Source organism: Suncus etruscus, chromosome 10 (genome assembly GCF_024139225.1).
Source record: "Suncus etruscus isolate mSunEtr1 chromosome 10, mSunEtr1.pri.cur, whole genome shotgun sequence".
NCBI classification, from domain to species: domain Eukaryota; kingdom Metazoa; phylum Chordata; class Mammalia; order Eulipotyphla; family Soricidae; genus Suncus; species Suncus etruscus.
Window position 1 is genome coordinate 87,583,745 of NC_064857.1, and position 24,062 is coordinate 87,607,806.

At 45.4% G+C, this 24,062-nt stretch overlaps 1 protein-coding gene and 1 non-coding gene across 2 annotated transcripts; one reads left to right on the forward strand and one right to left on the reverse strand.

Moving 5' to 3' along the window:
- Positions 1–3,796: 3,796 nt before the first annotated feature.
- On the reverse strand, positions 3,797–24,029 carry EPB42 (erythrocyte membrane protein band 4.2). Its single transcript, XM_049782480.1, has 13 exons — positions 24,020–24,029; positions 22,375–22,560; positions 20,451–20,684; positions 15,829–15,947; positions 14,247–14,351; positions 13,274–13,445; positions 12,908–13,046; positions 12,155–12,258; positions 11,216–11,458; positions 9,891–10,190; positions 7,150–7,310; positions 4,845–4,978; positions 3,797–3,959 (listed from the first exon to the last, which is right to left on the reverse strand). Exons 1-13 carry the CDS (start codon positions 24,027–24,029, stop codon positions 3,797–3,799), a joined length of 2,070 nt encoding a protein of 689 aa, XP_049638437.1.
- On the forward strand, positions 13,898–14,008 carry LOC126021588 (U6 spliceosomal RNA). Its single transcript, XR_007500092.1, has one exon. It is a non-coding gene; the product is annotated as a U6 spliceosomal RNA (small nuclear RNA).
- Positions 24,030–24,062: the final 33 nt, after the last annotated feature.

The following is a 24,062-nucleotide window of genomic DNA, read 5'->3' on the forward strand; positions in this document are numbered from 1 at the left end:
TCTCGAGTTAATCCCTTTAAAAATCTGCTATCACTTCAGTTATATTTTTGCATGTCCTAGAAGATCCTGTAGTGATCTGATGTATTATTTATTTGCTATAGTTTTTCATAACTTTAAATACCTTTCCACTTATTTGGATAGGGATAAATCACCACATCAAACTTCTGATGTCCCCTTGCTCTCTTAAGATATAATTTTTTGGGCCCGGAGAGATAGCACAGCGGTGTTTGCCTTGCAAGCAGCCGATCCAGGACCAAAGGTGGTTGGTTCGAATCCCAGTGTCCCATATGGTCCCCCGTGCCTGGCAGGAGCTATTTCTTTTTTTTTTTTTTCTCTCTTTTTTTTTTTTTTTTTTTGGTTTTTGGGTCCACCCGGCAGTGTTCAGGGGTTATTCCTGGCTCCATGCTCAGAAATTGCTCCTGGCAGGCACAGGGGACCATATGGGATGCCGGGATTTGAACCGATGACCTTCTGCATGAAAGGCAAATGCCTTACCTCCATGCTATCTCTCCGGCCCCGGCAGGAGCTATTTCTGAGCAGACAGCCAGGAGTAACCCCTGAGCACTGCTGGGTGTGGCCCAAAAAACAAAAAAAAAAAAAGATACAATTTTTAAAAAGTTTTTTTTGGTTTTTGGGTCACATCTGGCAGCGCCCAGGGGTTACTCCTGGTTCTACACTCAGAAATTGCTCCTGGCAGGCTTGGAGGACCATGTGGGATGCTGGGATTCAAACCACTGTCCTTCATGCAAGGCAAATGCCCTACCTCCATACTACCTCTCCAGTCCCTCTTAAGGTATAATTAACAATAGCAACCTTTTTTCCCCTTAAATTGTCATCTTTTATTTTTGCATTTTTTTCTTTATGTAAATTGTGACTTACAGAATTAAGGATTTTTTTAAATTTTTATTTTATTAAAATCATTGTGATCTACAAAGTCCTTCATAGTTGAATTTTAGATATACAGTAAGTCAGGGCCATTCCCACCACCAATGTCGACCTCCCTTCACTAATGACCCCAGAGTGCATCCTATACCACCATCCTTTTGCCCCCTGGCCTGCCATTATACAGATCCATTTAAGTTTAGATTGTTAAAATTTAGTTCTCTTTACATACCCTGCTCATGGATTAGGAGGATTAACATCATTTACATAGCAATACTTTCCAAGTATTGTACAGATTTAATGCAATCCCTCTAAAGATACCCATGATATTCTTCAAAGAAGTTGATCAAACACTCCTGAAATTCATTTGGAACAATAAACACCCGCAAATAGCTAGAGCAACCCTTGGGAAAAGAAATCTGGGAGACATCACTTTCCCCAACTTAAAAATGTATTACAAAGCTATAGTCATTAAAACAGCTTGGTATTAGAATAAAGACAGACTCCCAGATCAGTGGAATAGACTTGAGTATTCAGGGAATATTCCCCAGACATACAATCAACTAATCTTTGATAAAGGGGCAAGAAATGCAAAATGGAACAAGGAAAGCCTCTTCAACAAGTGGTGTTGGCACACTGGTCAGCCACTTGCATAAAAGTGAACTCAGACCTCCAGCTAACACCATGCACAAAGGTCAAATCCAAATGGATTAAAGACCTTGATATCAGACCGAAAACCATAAGGTATAAAGAACAACATGTAGGTAAAACACTCAAGGACATTGAGACTAAAGGTATCTTCAAGGAGGAAACAGCACTCTCCAAACAAGTGGAAGCAGAGATAAACAGATGAGACTATATTAAGCTGGGACTATATTATGCAGCTATCAGGAGAGATGAAGTCATGAAATTTTCCTATACATGGATGTACATGGAATCTATTATGCTGAGTGAAATAAGTCAGAGAGAAAGAGACACAGAATAATATCACTTATTTATGGGTTTTAAGAAAAATAAAAGTCATTGTAACAATGACCATAGACAATAGAAATGAGGGCTGGAAGTACCAGCTCACGATATGAAGCTTACCATAGAGTGGTGAGTTCAGTTAGAGAAATAACTACACTGTTATATATGGAAACATTTCCATAAGATTATTATCTTACTGATCCTACTCTAATCAATTATTGTACCCACCCTAGGTTGTGATCTGTATATTGATAGTATATTGGATTATTCCTTACTTGGTATTCAGCTCCCACCGTAGAGTGGTACCTGATTCTTGTCTATAAAAGGATGGGTCTGAGGAAGGCTGAGGCTTTTTCTTCAGCCTTATCCACTGAATAAAGCTGATATCTTCTGAAGCCTGACGGCCTGTGAATTCTCTGCCTGCCGCTATCTGGAACCCTCAGACCCACTGGCTGAACAGGGTGGCAGATGCGTGGTTCGAGCTGGAGGAAAAAGACCTCATCCTCCATCTCACCATCATCCAGCCCCATCCAGGGCTGACCTGCAACAACCAACAACTATCAAAGCAATGTTAACAAGAATTAGAATGCCTGTGTTGAATACAGGTGGGTTTGGGAGGAGGGAAATGGGAGACATTGGTGATGGGAATGTTGCACTGGTGAAAGGAGGTGTTCTGTTTGTGACTGAAACCCAGCTAGAACCATTCTAATCAAGGTGCTTAAAGATATAAAAAATAAAGATATCAAAAAAAAAAAGTTTAGGTCTCTTGATTCTGTTGTCTGTTTCATACCAATGCCACAGTCAATATTAACTCTTTACTAAATATTTTTTATTTATATAAATTATGGTTTACAGAGTTGTTATAAACATACCACGTTTCATACCAATTCCACCACCAATGTCAGTCTCCCTCTACCAATGTTCCCAGAGTTCATTTCATACCCTCCCACCTACTCCTTCCCCAATTTACCATCATAACAAGCACTGTTTTAAATTTAGTTGTTAAAAAGCAATAGTACCTTAAAATAGATTTTATGTGTACTTGGGTAATTCCTACCATAGGAGTTTAATTTACTTTTATCAAGTGCTAATATTAACAAGTGTATAAAGAGCATAAATTAAAATCAGTGCCAAAGCAACAAAATAGTAACAACAAAACAACCTGTGGGGCCAGAGAGCACAGCAGTAGGGTATTTGCCTTGCACGGAGACAACCCAGAATGGGTGGTTCAGATCCTGGCATCCCATAACGTCCCCCATGCCTGCCAGGAGTGATGCAAAAACTAAAAAATAAAAAGGGCCCGGAGAGGTAGCACAGCGCGTTTGCCTTGCAAGCAGCCGATCCTGGACCAAAGGTGGTGGTTTGAATATGACCCCTATGGTCCCCCGTGCCTGCCAGGAGCTATTTCTGAGCAGACAGCCAGGAGTAACCCGAGCACTGCAGGGTGTGTGGCCCCAAAACAAAATCACTTCTGCCAGGCTTGGGGAACCATATGAGATGCAGAGGATTAAACTCAGTTTGGCCGCATGCAAGGCAAACACTCTAGTGCTGTGAAACCACTCTGGCCCCATGGCCCTATAATTTTTAAGACAGTCTTTACAGGCTATCTTAAAAGTGTCAGAAACGGGCCGGTGAGGTGGCGCTTGAGATAAGGTGTCCGCCCTGCAAGCGCTAGCCAAGGAAGGACCGCCCATAAGGTCCCCCCAAGCCAGGGGCAGTTTCTGAGCCCTTAGCCAGGAGTAACCCCTGAGCATCAAATGGGTGTGGCCAAAAAAAAAAAAAAAGTCAGAAACAAATGGATTTTGATTGCTGGAAATTCAGCTTCCTTTTTCCCTTGATCACTCTGCAGATCCATCCATTGATAAGCAGCTTCCCATCACAACACGTATGGCTTCTGACTGTAGATACCAAGGAGTGTCTGGAAAAGGATGCTAGCACTGCATGTTTAAGCTGGAAGGTGGGGGGCCACTACAGTAACATTTCTGTAACTGGTTAGATTCTGGAACATGTTACAGTCCATCTCCACAATCAGTCTCTGTATCCCCACGTGTGTCGGTGTGAACTGAAATTGTGTGCGTAAGGTGTTTCCAGGCCTCACTGACCTTAGTCTGAAATAAAGGAAAAGGCAGGCACAAATTCAGTCTCAGCTTCATTGCTTTGTTGGTTCCCATGACTGATCCTTCCCTACCTGAAGAGATGGAGCATGATTAAATAATCAGCTGAAGGTTGGAATGATAGTAAGTGGGTAGGGTGCAATAGCAAGTCCTCAAACAAACAAACAAAAAACAGAAAAGAAAAAAAACGGTTCCAAGGGAAAAGATAACAAAACAAATACCTTGTTAGAAGTTTAAAATAGAGGTCTCTGATACAGCTAGCATACATTTTTACACGTGCTAACCAAAGGATCTGAAAGGTGGTGGCTGGGTTGGAATTAGGGAGCAAAAGCAAGAATGGTTAAACAAAATTCTGTTTTGTTGTGGTGATTAGTAGCACTCAGTTCCTGGCTATATACAGAGGTAGCCACGGTCTTGGTGGTGTCCCTTGTGTCAGTCCTCTGCCAACTCTTGTGCCAGCCCTGCCCACTTTTCTACTTTAACAGAACTGAGGCTTAGCCTGTAGGACCAGGGTAGCAACCAGGCGAGGCTGTCCAATTGGCATTCACTTCTCCATTCCCTTCCCCTATAGCAGAGTTCCCAAATTACCTGGCCTACCACCACATTTTGAGAAGAAAAAAAATCAGTGACCCTCTGGAAATCTGTCTTCTTTAAACAGAGAAAATGGCTCCAATTGCACTCAAAACTTGTATGACCCTCTTGGGCTCTACAGCAGTCCCATGCCAAGTGACAGTAACAGTGCCCTACAGATGTAGCTCTAGGATAAGAGGCCCTAAGTTTAGTGTTCAATTTGTGGGGGTATTTTTTTAATGTTGCTGTGGGACCTCCTTTCTGACCAGTCTTGGTGATTTAGAAGGCTGGGAGGCTGAGGTCTCTTACCGGTAGTTCCGCTCCTGGTGGATGAGTCCCCTTCCAAGGATGGAGATGAAACAGTCCTTCATGGGACCATCCAGGGTGTTGTGGATACTGACTGTGGCAGTAAGAGGTTGGAATTGCTCTGCTTTCTCTGGCATCTGCAGGAAGAGGTAAAACCTTACATCGTCAGATGTAGAGTAGCAGCTGTGCCTGTCCACCCCCTCTCCTGGGCCTCAGTTACTCTTCTTTCTCAACCAACCTAAACTGCACTCCACAGCTGTCTTCTTCCCCTGTCAGGTCTTCCAGCATTTATTTTCTACCTTGATCCTTCTCTCTGATGACACCTCCCCTCCAATTAGAAACTTTGGTGGGGGAAAAAACTCTGCAGTTATTCAGCTTTGGTTGACATTCAGGGTCCTTTGTGGTCTTGCCGCCTACTCATCAGTTTTACCTGTTCTTCCTCTGATTAAAGGTCATCTCAGCCATATGTGACACTTTCCATCCTGGGAACACCTCTCATAGTGCCCTTCCTCTGAGCTGTTTTGCTCAGTCTGCTGCTGCAGTACTCATCCCATCTCTGCATGAGAAATCCATCTTCCTTTGTTTTTGGTTGAACCACATCCTAGCTGTGTTCAAAGGTATTCTGGGGTCACTCCTGATAGTGCTCAGATTACCACATACAATGCTGGGGAATGAACTGGGTTGACTGCATGCAAGGCAGTCTTATCTCCTGTTCTTTGTCTCCTACCCCTGTATCCATTTTGTAAGCACCAGTGTAAATACCAGCTGCTTTCTCCTCCATGAAGTTTCCCTCAGCCCACCCCTACACTTATGCCACAGTAGCCCTGTTTCTCTGTAAAGCATTTGAAAAGAAGGCCAGATGTTTCTCTCTTTCCTGATTATAGCCTCCCTGAGGGCAGGACCTACATTATATTGATTTTAACAAGGGCAGGTATGTAGATAAAGACTGGACATTCTGTCCCATGTTTTATAATTTGGGGTGTACAGTCTCTAGAACTGCTTTTTGTTTGTTTTGTTTTGGGGCATAGTAGTACTCATGGCTTACTCCTGGCATGCTTGAGGTACCATAAAGAAGTCCAAGAATCAAACTCCAGGTTGGCTGTGTGTAAGGACAGGGTTCTACCTGCTGAGCACTATAAGTAGGACATTTTGGGGGGCACAACCGGCAGTGCTCAGGAATTACTCCTGGCTCTGCACTCAAAAATCACTCCCGGCAAGTTCAGGGGACCATACGGGATGCTGTCTGTCCCAGGTTGGCCACATGCAAGACAAACATCCTACCTCTGTACTATCATTCTGACTTCCAATAATTAGGACATTTTGTTTGTGTGTGTGTTTTTTGTCATGGTTTGGTTTGGTTTTGGTTTTTATTTTTGACCAACGCCCTGAATGCTCCGTGATCAGGAATTCTGGCTGTGTGCTTAGGAATTACTCTTGGCAGTGCTAGGTGGACTATATGGCATGCCAGGGATTGAACTGGTCCAGCGCATGCAAGGCAAGCATCTTACCTGCTGTACTATCACTCTGTTCCCCAACTTCTTTCATATATATATATATATATAAAATATATATCATATATATACACTTTTAAGCACCATGATTACAAACACAATTGTAATTCCCCCACTGCTTTCTTATCTGCAAATTGGGAAACATTTGCTTCCCAGGACTTTGATAAGAGGGCCAAAGAGATAGTGGTACAGTTATATTACTTGTCTTGCATAAGCCAACCCTATTTTGATCCCTGGCACTCCATATGGTCCCCCTGAGCACAGCGAGGTGTATTTATCCCCAAGAAATTGGTAGGTGTGTGTAGCCCCCAAATCCAAAATAAATGATTAAACTAAAAAACAAGGGAGAGAAACATCTGTTGGCATTGGTATGTGATGAATGAACATACGCTATCATATTACCCCTATTAACTATGGAGCCACCAACTGTAAAAAAATCTTTCTTTAAGCCAAGGGAGGATATTGGGGACCAGAGTGATGCTGCTGACCCAGTTCAATTCTCAGCATTCCATCTGGTCTCCCAAACACTGCCAGGAAAAATTCCTAAGTGGAGAGCCAGAGTAACCCCTGAATATCATCAGGTGTGGCCCCAAAACCAAAACCAAGAGAGGATATTGGAATTGAATCTTACTGTGATATGTGAGAAACCATCTATCAAGAGAACGAGTGTTTAATATAGCATCTGCCAGCAATTCCATCAAATAGTTACCTACTCTGAAATTTGAGGGCTCCAAATCTTTTTTAAATAGGCCCGATTTGTAGGAAATGGAGTAATTTAGGGAAGCACTGATGCCCACCTCGATGGTAAGTTGTGGTCTCCTGATGGCAATGTCTTCCTGCACAAAGCAGCTGAGACTGGACTGGGAGTGTGTTGCCACAACAGTGAGTCTGAGGAAGGTGTCCTCTGGCGGATTTTGTTCAAAATGGCTGAAGGATAGGCTGGTGGTGATTCTCTGAACTGAAACACATAAAGGGTAGAGTCAGCAGAGGGGAGCATGTTCCAGGGGAACATTATTGCACAGGCCGCAAAGGAGTCAGGACCCCACACAGAGGCTTCATTGTCTCCCTACAGCTTCCTATGGGGTTTATACTTCTGCCTGGTTCCTGCCTTACTTTCCTATCTAATCACATTTCCTCCTCACCCCATCAGCTCATCAGAGTCCTGCTTTCTGGGTCTTCATCTCTGTGTTGGTACTCGTTTTTTTGAGTTCCAGCCCAGTCCTTTATTTTGTAAACCAGATTTGGGTTTCCTGCTGCCTTCTAACCATCACTGTGTGAATGGTTTATGGGCATTGAAATTTAACATGCTTTACAAACACAGATTTTCATCTTTATCTTCAAACCTGCTCTTCCCCCTTTTCCCTGTAGACTCATCCAAAATTGAAGCAATCCCCCCCACCAAGTCTATACATGTATCCAATCTATACCACCCTCTTAAAAACTACATGCTGCTAGTTTAGTTTGTACTCCATATCTTGAATATTAAACCATAGAATCTCGAAACCATTGGTCTTAACATTGGATGCACATTAGAATAAGATTCAGGAGGTGACTATTTTTAGAGTTCCCCACATGATTCAATATACTGTCAAAGCTGAAATTTAGCACAGCTCTCATATAATCTGTTCTGCTAAAAGCACTCGAAAAAAATGAATATTGCAAATGACAAACCCTTGTCTTGGATCATAAAATTTACCAACAGATTGGGGCCAGAACGATGGCGCAAGCAGTAATGTGTCTGCCTTGCCTGCACTAGCCTAGGACGAACCATCGGTTTGATTCCCCCAGTATCCCATATGGTTCCCCAAGCCAGGAGCAATTTCTGAGTGCATAGCCAGAAGTAACCCCTGAGAATCACTGGGTGTGACCCAAAAAAGCAAAAAAAAAAAATAATAATAAAAAAAATAAAAATTACCAACAGATGCTGGGAAGTGAAGATTAGACTAGAGGTGACATGGGACAATTATCATGGGGAACTTTGGTGATGATGTTTGCAGTACATGAGAACTATAAACTTAAAACAATATTATAATCATGTTACCTAAAACTATAATAAATTTTTAAAAAGTTAAGGGGCCAGGAGGGAGTACTTTGGTTAGGGTACATGCTAGGCTTGCATCCAACCCCTGACATAATATGCCCCAAGTGCACTGTATGTGGCCCTAGAAGCCCTCTGGATACCCCAGGAGTGGCCTGGGTTGTTTCTAGCACCACTGGGTCTGAGCAGTGAACTCCAGGTTGAAAATTGCCAGGAGTGACCTCTGGACTACCTGAGCATTCTCCCTAAAATATATATAAAAATGAAATTTTGACCACATTAGCTGGCCTGATTAAAACCAGCTCCCTACTGCACACAGAACAAAATCCAGAGGCCAGAAAGCACCAGGCAAGGTGCTTACCTTGTATGCAGTTGACCTGGGTTCAGTCCCTAGAATCTTATATGGTTTCCCCAAGCTAGAACAATGCTAGGAGTAACCCTTGAGTATTGCCTAGTGTGGCCCCTAAAAACAAAAACAAGCAAAATCAAAACAAAACAAAATACAAACTTATCCTAATGTACAAGACAGGATCAAGCCCCATCAAGCTCTTTTGCTGCATCCTCATCCTCGGAAAGAACATAGTGGAGGATCTAGAAGCAGGGTGGATGGTAGATGTCAGCTCCCTGTTAGGGGCTATTAAAAAAATATAGAGACAATCAAGTCCTCTGATTTTCAAAGTTCCCCAAGTCCCAAAATCATAAAGATTTTGTTAATGTTGAGTTGAACTGTGGTGATTTTTAGTTCTTTGGTCTGGGTGTACGTTGACCCTAATATTCAGGCAGATTTGAAAATATTTGCCCCAGTGTAGGGAGTTTCAACCTTAGGATAATATAGGAAGTTTTTTGGGAAAAAAAAAAAAAAACCAGTGCTGCACCCCATCCTTATCTCTGAGCAATTAAGAATCTTGGGGAGGAGGAGGAAGTTGTACACAAGTTGTTCCTTCTGCTGAAATGCCCAGGACTCACTTTTCCATCCTCCTGTACTCATCCTTTTTTTTCTTTTTTTGGGGCCACACCCGGCGGTGCTCAGGGGTCACTCCTGACTGTCTGCTCAGAAATAGCTCCTGGCAGGCATGGGGGACCATATGGGACACCGGGATTCGAACCAACCACTGTTGGTCCTGGATCGGCTGCTTGCAAGGCAAACGCCGCTGTGCTATCTCTCCGGGCCCCCATACTCATCCTTTAATACCTAGTATACCCTAATTTACTTGGAGGAAAATTCTGTTGCATGCTGCGTGGGAAGTTCCAAGCCATTGTGCTCTGTTTACATTGCTGAATAATTCTTACCTTACTACCAGAGTCTGTTTACTTGCTTGTAAAGAAATTGTGGGTTTACATTTTTGGTTTTTCCTTATGTGACATTCAATAAATGGGCTGAATAACTGAGACTGAGAGGGGCCACATCCATGATCTGGAAGCCTTTTCTTTTTCTCTAAAGGGCTGACCCTGTGACTGCTACCTATTAGGTTGGGGTGTCAGATAGGGTCAAAGAATTACCCAGGTTTCCACTGAGATTAAGGAGCATCTTCTTTTTCCAGAGCTCAGCAGCAAGGACACCATTATAGTACACCGCCTGTACCCCAATGGCCAGCTGTACAGTCTTCTCCTGGTCACTAGGGTTAATCAGTGTCAGAGAGAGCTGCATATCTCCTCCCAGAGGTAGGACGGGGGGAGTTTCCAGGAACAGGTACAGGGGATCAGTCATCTCGAGACTGGGAGGGTGGATGCCATTGTCTTTCCCTTGTTTCATTCTCTCTTTCTGGACTCTTTCCAGCACCTCTTTCTCTTGAAGAGATCCTGTAGAGTGGAAGTAACAAAGCTGGTTTCTTGGCAGGTCTAGAGCCTTCAGCTCATTAAATTAAGATCCATTTGCTTATAGCTGCTGAAATAACAACATCACAAGCTCTTTGCAAGCCTCTGAGGTCAGATGCAGTGAAATAAAAGCTTTATGTCAGATACAGCACCTTTCTACCAGCTACTCACATTTTCTTTGGGGGCTGTGTATTTGCCTTTTAATGGTGGCTGAGTTTACTTTTTGCTAAGTCATGCCTTTGAGAACAGTTTTTCAGGGACAGGAGTTTACTAAGTAAAGAAATTTGGACTTATTCCAAGGCCAAAACGGTGCCACGGAATATTCTAGAACAAGGGAGTAACAAGTATATGTATCTCGTAGAAAGCTTATTCTGGAAGCTGAAAGTCCTGAAGGGAACAGTGGGGAGACTAGAGAAATGAGGTTCAGTTAGGACATTATATCTAGACTGAAGATGAGAGACAAAGTCTTGATTTACTTATTGACAGTAGGGGAGGTGACATGATGGGAGAGTTATGGGTAGAGTTAAGGGGAGAAGGAAAAACCTCATTGTTTGGATTAACTGAACAATGATGCCATCCATGAACTATAATGTAGAGGGAAGAACAGGCTGTGGGGTGAGGAAGGGAAACTCTTTAGGCTACTGGTACTATATGTTCTGTAGCAATGGTTTGTGATTGTGTCCTCCCTCTCCCCATCCCAAGGGAAATTGTGGATTATCTAGATGCATTTTTGATTGTCACAAATAGTGGGCAGGAAGTGCTGGCATCTAGTAAAACAGAGACCAGGAATGATGATAAAAGTCTTGTGAACTACAGTGACCATCCAGCTCACCCCAACAAAGAGTTCTTCTGACTCCAAAGGACAAGAGTGTCAAATGAAGTTGAGAAATCCTTATTTCATATGCTAAGAAATGGACTGTAACTCTCTCTGACCTACTTATTCACCCCTTTTTCTCCCATTACTATCCAGGTGTTGAGAATTATGTTACACCCCACCCCTGGTCAGGTACCTTCGGGGTACTTGTAGTTCTGAGTGATGTCCTCACAGCGGTCGCTGCCCACACCCTTGGTGCTGATATTGTTTCCTACATACTTAGTGTTGGAATCAGTTAGCTCCAGTGCCCCGTCCTCCCGGCACTTCCACACTACACATGAGGCGTTGACTGCAGCAAAGAGATCTGCCACAGCAGGGGTCAGCTCCAGTGTTCCCTCCTTGATGGCTCTGACTGGAACTAGGTCACAGGCCTTCAGGACTGAGGGAAAGACAAGGTTGGTGCGTGAGAGGAACCACTGATGGTTTGTTTGGGTCGATCCTCCACCCAAGGATTAAGGTCAGAGGGGAGCACCACGGGGTGGCTTCTGAGAAGGCATTGCAAAGGTGAAGCGCTCTTGGGTGATGATCCCTTTTAAGTATGGCCTGGAGCAGATGCCTGTGAGAAACTGGGCAGGAAGAGCTGCAGACAGATACACAGTTCCTGGAATTTCCCAAACTAGCTCGGCCCTGACCAGAGGGGATTTATCTTTATCAATAGTTCCTGTGCTTCTGACACCAGATCCAATGTGTTCTTGATCCATCCTTTCAGGACTCTTGAAGATGGCTTCTCTGAGCTTGAACCTCTTAGATCTAAATCCAGACCTGGGAAGTCCCACCCCACACATCTACAGCTCATCCTTTATCCTCCACTAAGACTCCTCCCTCGCTTGTTACCCTCTCCTACCCCACACATCCAGTGGGCTGAGTCTCCCCGCAGCTGATGAGAGGGCAGACATCTCTCTCCTCCGAACACACTGGCACTCACATATTCTTATTTTTGCATACAATGTTTTGTTCTAAGGAATGCAGGCCTGCTTCCAGCCACCTGCAATTCCAGTTTCCTTCCCCAGGGGGACTCCTGCTCCTTCAGCTCTTTGCTGCCTTAGATTCCTGGGCACGTCCCCAGGTTTTTTACCTTCACCTCCTTGAAGGGAGCTTGGGTGCAGAATCTGCCAGCCAACATAGCCTGGGGGCAAATCAGGCCGGTTCATCCAACACTCTGTAGAAGTCTGATAGACCCTGGAAGGAGGAAAGGGAGGCAAGTCATGAGGGCGAAAGAGAGAAATGAATTCTGAATAAGTCCTAGAAGTAGCAGAATCCTTGTTAGCATGAGAATGGGGTCACTGTGTGAACAAGGTGCAGCTTCTCACCATAGGACTTTCTTCTTCTTTCTTTTTAATGCTTTTTGGGCCACACCGGTGATATTCAGGAATTACTCCTGGCTATGCACTTAGAAATCATTCCTGGTGTGGGGACCATATAGGATTCTCAGGGGAATCGAACTGTGGTCCGTCCTAGGTTAGCACATGCAAGGCAGAAGCCCTACTGCTTGTGCCATCACTCCAGCCCCTGGAATGGGACTTTCTTTCCCTGACCAACTCCAGCATCCTGCTTCCCAGGAGCTGGAAGTCATTTCAGGATCAGGACAACAGAGATGAGGTGCTTTATACCCCGAGGGTTTGGACCTTTTTCAGGTCTGAGACCTTTTTATGCGTTTTTATTTTGGTTTCACACCCAGTTGTGCTCAGAGATCACTCCTGGCAGTGCTCAGGGAGGTTGTATGTGATAGCAGGGATTGAGCCCAGTCAACTGCATGCAAGACAAGTGTCCTGACCATTGGAACTTTTTCACTCTGGCCCCAGGGTTGAGACCTTTTTGGGCTTCTCACCAGATTCTCCCCCGCTGGCCTTCTCCATTCTGGAGCCCCTCCTCATTGTAGTACTCATCAACCAGCAGGCCTCCACCAGTGCCCTGGGCGGAGGTAAAGGTGGTGATGACACGGGCAGGGATTCCCAGACTTCGCAGTGCTGTGTGCAGGGTAGAGTCAACAGGGTCCATGTGAGGAGACCTCATGCTTTGGGTCTCCTCTGCACAGGCACACGGTGCACAAAGGAGGGGCCAGAGGCCAAGCAGGTTAGGCTGACACCTGGGCACAGGAAGCATCAGGCCAAGACAGGAGGGACAAACCCATCACCCACTAGGTTGAGCACACAGAATGCACACAGAACCCTGGCAAACTTTCTATGTGTCATACCTGTGCAGGCAACAGCGGCCAGCACCCAGGCCTGGGCTGCATACACTGGCCGCCCGTGGCCTGTGAGCCACTGCCTTAGGATGGGAACACTGCCCCGGTGCTTGCTCAGCAAGGCCCCTTCTTGGGTGGACTGGTCCATGGGCAGGACTTGCTTCTCCTGAAGTGCATGCAGCTGTTAGGGAGAAATGTGGGAGTATTCTGTGGGTCCCAGCTTCAGGAGATGGTTCAGGTGATTCTCCAAGCATGATACATGAACCCTCTGTCATGGAATCTCCTGAAACTCCTTAAACCTGTAGGTTTCTGGTTCTGCCCTCATTCCTTGTGACAACAGCTCTCAGAGAATCTTTTTAACAAGACCCACCCCCCCAAGAAGATGGACATGAGCCCCACAAGAGAGCAGGTTGTGCAGCTGAAAGGTTGTCCCACATGAGCCTAATCTCAGGTCCACTCAGCCCAGCTTCTTGCTCCTCACAGACTGCCCTTGTCCTGTACCATCTCTTCAGAGGGATGTCCAGAGGAAATGAGGAACACTTTAGTCCTGGGAAAGAACTAACAGGAAAGTTCCGAGCTCCCTCCAAGCACTACAGATGCTTAGGAAGTATTGGACATAAAAAACAACCCCTCGTGCTCGCTTCGGCAACACATATACTAAAATTGGAACCATACAGAGAAGATTAGCAAGGCCCCTGCGCAAGGATGACACACAAATTCGTGTGTCAAAAATTCCATATTTTTAAAAAATAAAAACAAAACAAAAACAAAAGAAAAAAAACAACCCCTCTACCCATCTTGGCAGCAAATACAGGGTAAGTTAAGGCCTGCCTATTCCCTCCCAAGGACTCTTGGTGGGCTTGACTCAGACCCAACTCTTTCTGCCAATGCCACCATCAGGGGCAGTTTGTGATGTGAAGAAATCCAGGGTCTCAGAAGTGGGATTCACCTCCACTCAGCTCTCTTCTCTCTTCATACTCACCAAGGCACCCAGAATGCGGGCCACGTGCTGGGGGTTGCCCCATTCCTCCACCTGCTTGTCCACGCTCAGTAAGGTTAGGCTGAGGTCGATGACATCTTTCTCAAACTGTAACAACCACATACACACTGTGAGGTGGGGTCCTCGGTTATGCATCTAAACTCCCTCTGCTTAGAGTTAGACTCAGTTTCTTCCTTGCCCTCTAGATCCCTGTGTCCCCATACTGGGATTGGCTGATGCTTTTCTTTTCTTTTCCTTTTTTTTTTTTTTTTTTTGGTTTTTGGGCCTTATATGGTGACACTCAGGGCTTACTCCAGACTCTGCTCTGAGAAATCGCTCCTGGCTCAGGAACCGTATGGAACACTGGGGGATTGAACCACCATCCATCCTAGATTAGCTGCGTGCAAGGCAAACTACCTACCACTGTGCTATCACTCTGGTTCCAAGGGCTACTTCTTTTCATATTTTATAATTTCCACTCTGTGAACCCCCACTGCTGGCTACTGTGGCAAGTCCTGCAGTTCGGAGCGGAAAAGGGACAGATGTCCACTGAGATGACTGAGCTGCAGTAGGGCTGATGCTTGCTGGAGACACCAGCCTAGAACACAGCCCAGATGGAGTTTATGCTGTCTCTGGGAACTGAGGATGACCTTGAGAGGGTGTCTACAAAGATGGGTTTGAATTTTCTGGGGGAATCAAGAGGGAGCTACTCAGGCAAAGGGAACACACAACATGCATGCCTGTGGGAGGCCAGGAGCTAACTCAAGAGCAGCTCTTGAAGCAAAGAAAGTCACCTAGGGGCTGGAGCGATAGCACTGTGATAGGGCCTTTGCCTTGCACGCGACGAACCCAGAATGAACCCCGGTTTGATTCCTAGCATCCCATGTGGTTCCCTGTGCCTGCCAGGAGCGGTTTCTGAGTGTAGAGCTAGGAGTAACCCCCCAAAAAGCCACTTAGCTACAGAGAGCTGGGGTTATCAAGCCTGGATGTTTGTTTTATGTTTCTTTCTCTGGGGCGGGGGTCACTGGATGGGACAGGATGACAGGATACCCAGTGGTACTCAGGGTTTACTCCTGACAGTATTCAGGAATCACTCCTGGCAGTGCTCAGAGGACTATATCTGTAGCCAAGGATTGAACCCTAGGTGCTCCAGGCTAGTGCCTTAAAACTTGTGCTAACTTTCCAGTTCAAAATCAGGGCATTTTGATCTTGCCTGGTATTTAACAGGTTTGATTTGTATCGTCCTTAGGAGAGTCTGGAGGCTGTGAAGGAAGTCTGATGTGGCCTTGAGGAACAAGATCTCTGTCGCTTAAATTGGCCAAAGATATGATGGGGCTGGAGCTGTGGTGCAAGCAGTAGGGTATTTGCCTTGCAAATACTGCTGAGGTTCGATCCCCTGGTGTCCCATATGGTCCCCAAGCCAGGAGTGATTTCTGAGCGCATAGCCAGAAGTAACCCGGAGCGTCACCAGGTGTGGCCCAAAAACCAAAAAAATAAATAAATAAAAGAAATTACCTCATAATTAGGATTTGGGGGATGTGCCAACCCTGTGGGGCCAAGGTTTCAGCCCCTCCTTCCCCCTTACCTGACCAAAGTCCCAGGCCACTGCCTGGATGCAGTCAGCGGTGCCCTGGTAGATGATGCCATTCTGGTTCAGCAAGTACTCCTGGCGCTGGGCCTCATTTTCCAGAAACACATTGTCCTCTGGTGGGAAGTAGCCATATGAGGACCTGATTATGTGAGGGTCACAGCCATGTCTCTGCCCTCCCTGCCTAGGTCAGGGACCTTTCCTTCAGCTCTGGGCCTAGGAAGAACTAAGAACAGGTACACTCTTCTTATTACCCTCCCCATAATCTGACCTCTTTTCTAGGAGTACACGGGGAAGGGCCCAGAGTCCCTCAGTTAACTGCTTTATGACCTTCATGTCAGCCAAACAGACCTTCAAAAACCTGCTTCCAGAAGCATTTGCAGCCAGAGCACTGGCAAAGAATTGACAACAGCAGTGTAGGTACTGACAGAGCACCAGCAAAGTCTTACTCACAGTTTAAAAGAAAAATGTTGTGTTATAAACAACAACAATAACAACAACAGAGATAATGGAGAGAGGTGAGCTAAAGGAAGAACAAGACAGGGCTAGAGGGAGACGAAGGTAAAGGAGAAGTGCAGGCTGAGATTGTGCGAAGAAGGGTCTAGGTTTCCTGTCTGCCTGCTGTCCTCCAAGTTCCCAGCCAGGAGTGATATCTGAGTGCATAGCCAGAAGTAACTCCTGAGTGTCACCGGGTGTGGCCAAAACAAACAAACAAACAAACAAAAAAACCACCATTCCTTCCCTGCCCTATGCAACCACCTTGGATGGTGGTGCTCAGAGCAAAAGGAGAGGCCATTCAAAAGCAAAATGCCCTGCTAAAGCTTAAATATGAACACTTGTTATAAACTGTATGATCTCTGTAATGAAATAATCAAAACATTAAATGACTGATAGTTGCAACCAGAGACATAATGCAGAGGATTAAGGTGGTTACTTTGGACATGGATGACCCTGTTTTCATCCCCAACTATTGCCAGATGTGGCCAAAAAACCTAACCACTAACCCTAAAAAAACTGAATATGATCCCCAACACCACATATGGTCTCTCCAGTCCTGTCAGGAGGGACCTCTAAGTACAGAGCCAGAAACTAGTCCTGAGCCCTGCTGAATGGGACCCAAACTCTTCCCTCCCACCAAAAAAAAAGTGAAAATGAATGAAATCAGAGTACCCTGAAGAACATATACCCTAAGACCTCACAATCAAGTTCCCCTGGACCACTCTTCCTGCTCCCCCTTACTTCCTCTTTTAGAAGTGCTTTAGAAATTGTTTTCAGGGGCTGGAGAGATAGCACAGCGGTAGGGCATTTGCCTGTGGCCAGCCCAGGAGGGACCCGGTTCCATTCCCAGCACCCTTATGGTCCCCCAGCATGCCAGGGGCAATTTCTGAGTGCAGAGCCAGGAATAAATAACCCCTGAGTGCTGCTGGGTATGGCCCAATAACCAATCAATTAAAATCAATAAATAAATAAAAAAGAAAGAAAAAAGAAATTGTTTGCAACTTACAGGGTTCTTTGATCAGAGCAGTAAAATTTAATTTGAACCTAGGAGAGATCCACCTCCAAGTAGACTAACATGAGACTGAGTCTCAGGTAAACCCTGAAAATTTCTGGATTGCTTCCTAGATAAACAGAACCAACAGTGGTCCTGCCTCAGGCAGCCCCTCCCCCCCCACACACATAAAGAAGCCTCCAGAGCAGATTTATGTGAACCCTGACCAAGAATTCTGGCATGGACCAGAACAATAGCACTGTGGGTAGGGCCTTTGCCTTGCACATGGTCAACCTGGGTTTGATCCCTGGCATTCCATATGGTCCCCAGAGCCTGCCAACAGTAATTTCTGAGCACAGAGCCAGGAGTAATCCTTGAGTGCTGCTGGGTATGGCCCAAAAATAACCCCAAAAAAAGGAGGGAAAGGAAAAAATAATTTTGGCATGGAAATAAGCCAACGGATTTTCTCTATTTTCATTTGGAAGGAGGCAAGGGGAGAGGAGTCAACATCTGGCAGTTCTTAGGGCTTACTACTGGTTCTGTGCTCAGAAATCATTCCTGGTGGAGCTTGGGCCCAAGAGGATCAGATGAGGTACTGGGCATAGAACCCAAGTTGGCCATCTACAAGACATGTTCCTTCCTCGTTGTATTTTTTTTTTTTTTTTTTGGTTTTTGGGTCACACCCGGCGGTGCTCAGGGGTTACTCCTGGCTATCTGCTCAGAAATAGCTCCTGGCAGGCACGGGGGACCATATGGGACACCGGGATTCGAACCAACCACCTTTGGTCCTGGATCGGCTGCTTGCAAGGCAAATGCCGCTGTGCTATCTCTCCAGGCTCTAAAGTATCTTTGCTTCATTCACCAGGATGTCTGTCCATGAGGTGAAGAATACTAGCAGCCTCCATTTTGGAGGAAAACAGTTCATGGGTATTTTTCAGTGTGTAGAGTGTCAAGAGGCCTCTCCATCTAGAGGGGCCCTGTGTCCACAGCACATTCACCCACATGGGGCAAAGAATCTTCATCCATTGTTCAGTAGCCATGAAACAGAAAAGTAAGGAGAGAACTTAAGACAAGCAGGAAGAACCCATCCTGGACTATAGGAATGCCATAGAGAGTGCCACTGAGAGTGAGTTACCAACTAGAGTCAGGAGCTAAGTCAAGGGAAGATTTTTTCTTTTTTTTCTTGTTTTTGTTTGGACCACACCTGGTGACACTCAAGGGTTACTCCTGGCTATTTCCTCAGAAATCACTCCTGGCTTGGCAGACCATATTGGACACCAGGGATCGAACTGTGGTCCATTCCAAGTCAGCTGCATAAAAGGCAAACACCCGACTATTGTGTCACCCATGGGAATATATTTTTCTATAACCCCAAGTTTTCTCTTTCTCTCAGCATTATCTTGCAACAAAACTCCCTTTAGGCTCACAATTACACATTTTCAAAGGGCCTTGTGCTTATTTTCTGAAAGTAACAAAAACAAGAAAGTTCCACCTTTCAAAAAACCCAGCAGTGACTCCCCAGTACTATGGTGAGGCAATGGTGGCTTGCTTAAAATAGTCTTAAATTTTAAGGCCAGTAAGATAGTAAATACAAGGAATAAGGCATTTGACTTGCATGTGGCTGAACACACAGAATTCACTTCCTGCTTTTCCCAAAACAGAGAATTTTGCCCTAGTTTTCTTTTTTCTTCACCCCTTTGAAGATATAAAAGACCCATGTAGGCTTAATTAGTATGAGATGGATATTTTTTGGGGTGTGTGTGTATGTGTTTGGGCCACACCAAGCACTCCTAGCAGGTTCCGGGGACCATATGGGATGCCAGAGTTCGAATCTGGGCCTTACCACTGTAGTTTTGTCTGTTACATCTGCCCTTCTTCCCATGTGGATTGAGCCTGTACAATAAAGATTACAGGGGATGGTTGGTACTTCAGTCCTACAAGTCTGGAAGCCCCCTGATCACATGCCTTTTTTCCCTGATAGCTGTCTTGTTTTATTAACTCTTGTGGCAACCGTTAACTCAGGGTTGGATTACAGTAAGTAAAGAGCCTTTTCAGTGACTGACCCAGATATGATTCCTGGCACCACATATAATACTGCCAGGAATGATCCCTTGCATAGTGTCAGCAGTAAGCCCTGAGGCTAGCCAGTTGTCCCACCCAAACAACAACAATAACAACAACAACAAAGACTCAAATTTCAGGATGGGAAAGTAGCACAGTGTTTGGTCACACATCAACAAAGTCTGATGGCTTCTGATGAAAGAGCCTCAACAACCAGGGCTGAGCTTGGTGGAGCTGCCCTGAAGGAAGACACAAGGTGCTGCAGGAGACTGCCATTTAATCCACAACTCTGGTCAGCTGTTGAGACAGTCCAGTGTGGAAAGAACAAGCAGACTGGGGTCAGAGAGATAGCACAGCGTTAGGGCATTTGATGCAGCTGACCTAGGATGGATGGTGGTTCGAATCCCGGCATCCCAGATGGTCCCCCAAGCCATCCAGGAACAATTTCTGAGCACAGAGTCAGGAGTAACCCCTGAGTGCTGCCAGGTGTGACCCAACAACAACAACAACAACAACAGCAACAAAAGAACAAGAAGAGTGTGGTAAGGACAAGACAGATAAATGCAGAGTGAGAAAAATAAGATTATGGTGATGCTGCTGAAGTTGAATCTACATAAGCACAACAGCCCCTTAAAGACTGGCAGGGACTTGAGCTTTTCAAATTTTGTATTGTTCTCTCTCTGTGTATGTGTGTGTCTATGTGTGTGTGTGTGAGAGAGAGAGAGAGAAAGAGAGAGAGAGTGAGGGAGGGAGAGAAAGAGGGGGGGTGAGCTTTGTTGGGATTCATAGCGCCTATCTCCAGACTATCGCTTTGATCTCTTTTCCTTTTCTTAAAAGGGGTCTCTCAAAGTACCTAAGTTTGAGCTGGTACCAAATCTGAGTGCTGAAGTATGCCTTTGCTTTCAGGGAAAAGCCTTAAGCTATTGCTGAGGTCAAGGATGCCACCAGGTCTGGGGAGAAGGCACCACAGCAGGTGCTCCCGCGGCCAGTAGAGGGAACTGTCGTGTCAACCAAGGCCAGGCAGGCCTGCTCCTTCTGGTGTGGCCTAGATCACCGACGCCAGCCTCACCTCGACTCCAGGGGTTGAAGAGCAGAGTGAACCGGCCCAAGAGGCGCGGCTTCCGGCCCGAGACCTGCAGCAGGAGTGAATAGTGACCGATGACAGCCTCCGTGGGCGCGGTCACTGAAATGGTCCAGGAATCCGGGTCTCTATCCACCACCGCAGCATTCCACCACTTAGGGTCTCCCAGACTGGAAATAGGGAATGTGGCCTGGGTCCTGCTGGTGGCCGAAGGCTGATCTCCTGCAATCACACAGAGGCAAAGTGATGATTTCAACCTCATGGTCACCACTCAAAGTGTTGACCAAATATTCTAAAGCTGGAGCTGGTGAAACTGGTTTTGGAAAGAGAGTGAGGCTGTGCAGCCAGTAATGGGACTCTTTTGGAAGTCCTCTCTTTTTGCTTTGAGCACCTATATCCCAGATGGCTGCCTGGGGGCAGGGAAGGAATCGAAAAATCTTTTTTTTTTCTACTTCCCAGAAACCAGTCTAACCACACCAGCCCCACTTCACCTGGCATCTTGTACAAACAGTACCCCCAGAATCTCTCTTCCTAGGGTGGGTGACAATGCCTTAAAAGACCTCTTGCCCGGGTCAGCGAGGTGGCGCTAGAGGTAAGGTGTCTGCCTTGCAAGCGCTAGCCAAGGAAAGGACCACGGTTCGATTCCCCCGGCGTCCCATATGGTCCCCCCAAACCAGGGGCAATTTCTGAGCGCATAGCCAGGAGTAACCCCTGAGCATCTAATGGGTGTGGCCCGGAAAAAAAAAAAAGACCTCTTGCCCCCATAAATTCTAGTCCACTACTTGGAGTTCAGTAGTTCTAGTTGACTACTTGGAGGAAGGGGAGAATTACAGGAGGAATTGAGGCCCATGGTTCATATCTAGAATTTCAGGGTTTAAAAAAACAATGGGGGCCCGGAGAGATAGCACAATGGTGTTTGCCTTGCAAGCAGCTGATCCAGGACCAAAGGTGGTTGGTTCGAATCCCGGTGTCCCATATGGTCCCCCGTGCCTGCCAGGAGCTATTTCTGAGCAGAAAGCCAGGAGTAACCCCTGAGCACCGCCGGGTGTGGGCCAAAAACCAAAAACCAAACAAACAAACAAACAAAAAAACAAAAAAAAAACAATGGAGTAACCATTTGCCTCATAGGGCTGGTGTGAAAAATTAAAACAGTATTGCATATAAGGCACTTGTAGTATTCTGTCTGACTTGTAGCGCTTATTTTATATATATATATAAAATACACTTGTAGTATTCTTTCTGACTTGTAGCTCTTATTATATATATATATATAATCCATTAAATATTATATTTAGCTTGGAATAGATCCCACTCTAGATCTCCTATAAAATGGCTATTAAACTTGCAACCTAAAGAAAAAGCCCTCGGGGCCGGGCGGTGGCGCTGGAGGTAAGGTGCCTGCCTTGCCTGCGCTAGCCTAGGACGGACCGTGGTTCGATCCCCCGGTGCCCCATATGGTCCCCCAAGAAGCCAGGAGCAACTTCTGAGCGCATAGCCAGGAGTAACCCCTGAGCATCACAGGGTGTGGCCCAAAAACCAAAAAAAAAAAAAAAAAAAAAAAAAAAAAAAAGCCCTCAAGGGCCAGAGAGATAGCACTTGCGCGCAGCTGACCCAGGACAGATGATGGTTTGAATCCCAGCATCCCATATGGTCCCCTGAGCCTTCCAGGAGTAACCCCTGAGTGCCACTGGGTGTGACCCAAAAAACCAAAAAGAAAAAAAAAAAAAGAAAAATCCCTCAGTAATAAAGTGCATTGCTTATTGTGCACACTTCTTCCTCCTCACCATATCTAGAATGGCTGACTACTTGAGGCCTGGATCACAAGAGCAATTGCTCCTAGGCTTTTTGAGGTAATGCTAGACAGAGAAGCCCCTAGACCTGCTGCCAAAGTGACTAGGCCTGCTTCACCTACCAGTTTGTGCAATGAGGGCCACCTTCTTCAAGGCAGACCCAAATCTGGGCACTGGTGTTCGGAAGCGCAGGCGAATGGTGAAGGGCTGTCCTCTCCTCACAATGAGGCTTCTGCAGCTAATGGCCTTGGTGTGATGCTCCTCATTGTTTCTTGCTGCCTGGAAGTCACAGCTCTTGATCCTAAGGGCTATTGCAGAAGAGAGAAACCATGGAGACTACATAAGAATGACTGTAAATGCATAAAATCAGTAAATCTGAAGTCAGAGAAATCAGAGTTCAAATCCAACCCTCATTAAATTTACTTATTAGCTAAGTACTACCTTATTATCTAGCTATTGTGCCACCTCAGAAAAGTAATTTAACCACTTTGAGCTCATTTTCTCTGTCTTAGTATAATCTTCCATTCTTTCAGGGTAGTGGAGATTTAATGAGGGACTCTGTAACTGAATCAGCACAGAGTCAAACACTTAGTAAGTCCCTTTAATTGTGATCTAGTAGTATTATTTATAAGAATAATGGTTATTCTTATTGTTGACCTGCCCTTTCTTTTGCTAATTCAAAAAAAAGTGAACAATAAAGTGTCTTACTCACCCTTACTCATTTTTTCTCAAAATAAAATTAGATAATTAATCCCGTCACCAAACTCGCCATGCAGCTTAGAAGAAATCTTTACAAGGGGGGAGTCCAAGAGTATTATGATGGCCTACCAGGTAATTCTTATTTTACTGTGAGAATTTACAATGGGATTTGTTAATATGCTATGTTGTTAATATGCTTGTTAAAATGAGGAGGTTCCTGAGGTTTTTGCGCTGTTTGGGTGAATATACATTTCCTTGAATTTTTGTTTGTTTTTCTCCTTCATTTTTTTAATTAAGCATTTCTGTTTACAATAATATTACAAGTAATGCTTTAGGCATATAATGTTAGTGTACCACACCTACCACCAGCATGCCAATTAACCTCTGTTTTTATTTGTCTTTTGAGTTGGGTGGTACCAAGAATTGAACTCAGGACCTTTACAGCTGATGCAGTTCCCAGCCCCTCCTTGTCTCTCTCCCTCTAGCTTTAGGCCTATGCTCTCTTTAGTTGACTTCCTCTACTCCTTTCTTTCACATTTGGCCTCGAGGCTGTGACACCCTCATGCTTCCTTAGGGTCATTTCCCATAACTGCCACAGCCCAAGAGAAGAATCCTGTTAGAGTGATAAAAATACAAATCCATTTGCCACCAACATCTTATTTTCCATCACCAGTGTACTAATAACAGCTTCCCCAGTGCCTCTTTAGAACTATGCCACCAATATCATCACCACAGTACCCATTACCTCTCCTACAATAGCCCTGTCACTACTAGCTCCAGCCCCACCAGCCCTCTCGATTATACCCATGATAGCTCCTTAATCAGAAGCAGCTCTTGCCTACTATTTCCTCATTCTAGCCCTATTATAGTCTCTACCACTATCAGGCTCAACTTTCCACCTTCCCATAGTTGCACGACCATCTGCTCTGCCCTCCCTTTACTATACTCTCACACACACCATCACTCTTCTATCACTTCCATCGTGTACCCTAATACCTTTCATGAAAAGACAGAATGATAGAAGGGCTAATGATAGTCTAGTCAGCCCCTAGAGAGCTGTGAGCTCACCCTGTCCCATGGCTGCAGGCTGCTTTTATCTTCTTGACCACAG

Bases quoted from the DNA above. Each gene is read 5' to 3' on its own strand.
- EPB42 (XM_049782480.1), bottom strand. The intron at 15,948-20,450 runs GTGAGGCTGGCG...ACTTCCCACCAG, and splicing joins CTTCAACCCCTGGAGTCGAG to AGGACAATGTGTTTCTGGAA. The intron at 11,459-12,154 runs GTAAAAAACCTG...TCTTTCCCTCAG, and splicing joins CTCCCTTCAAGGAGGTGAAG to TCCTGAAGGCCTGTGACCTA.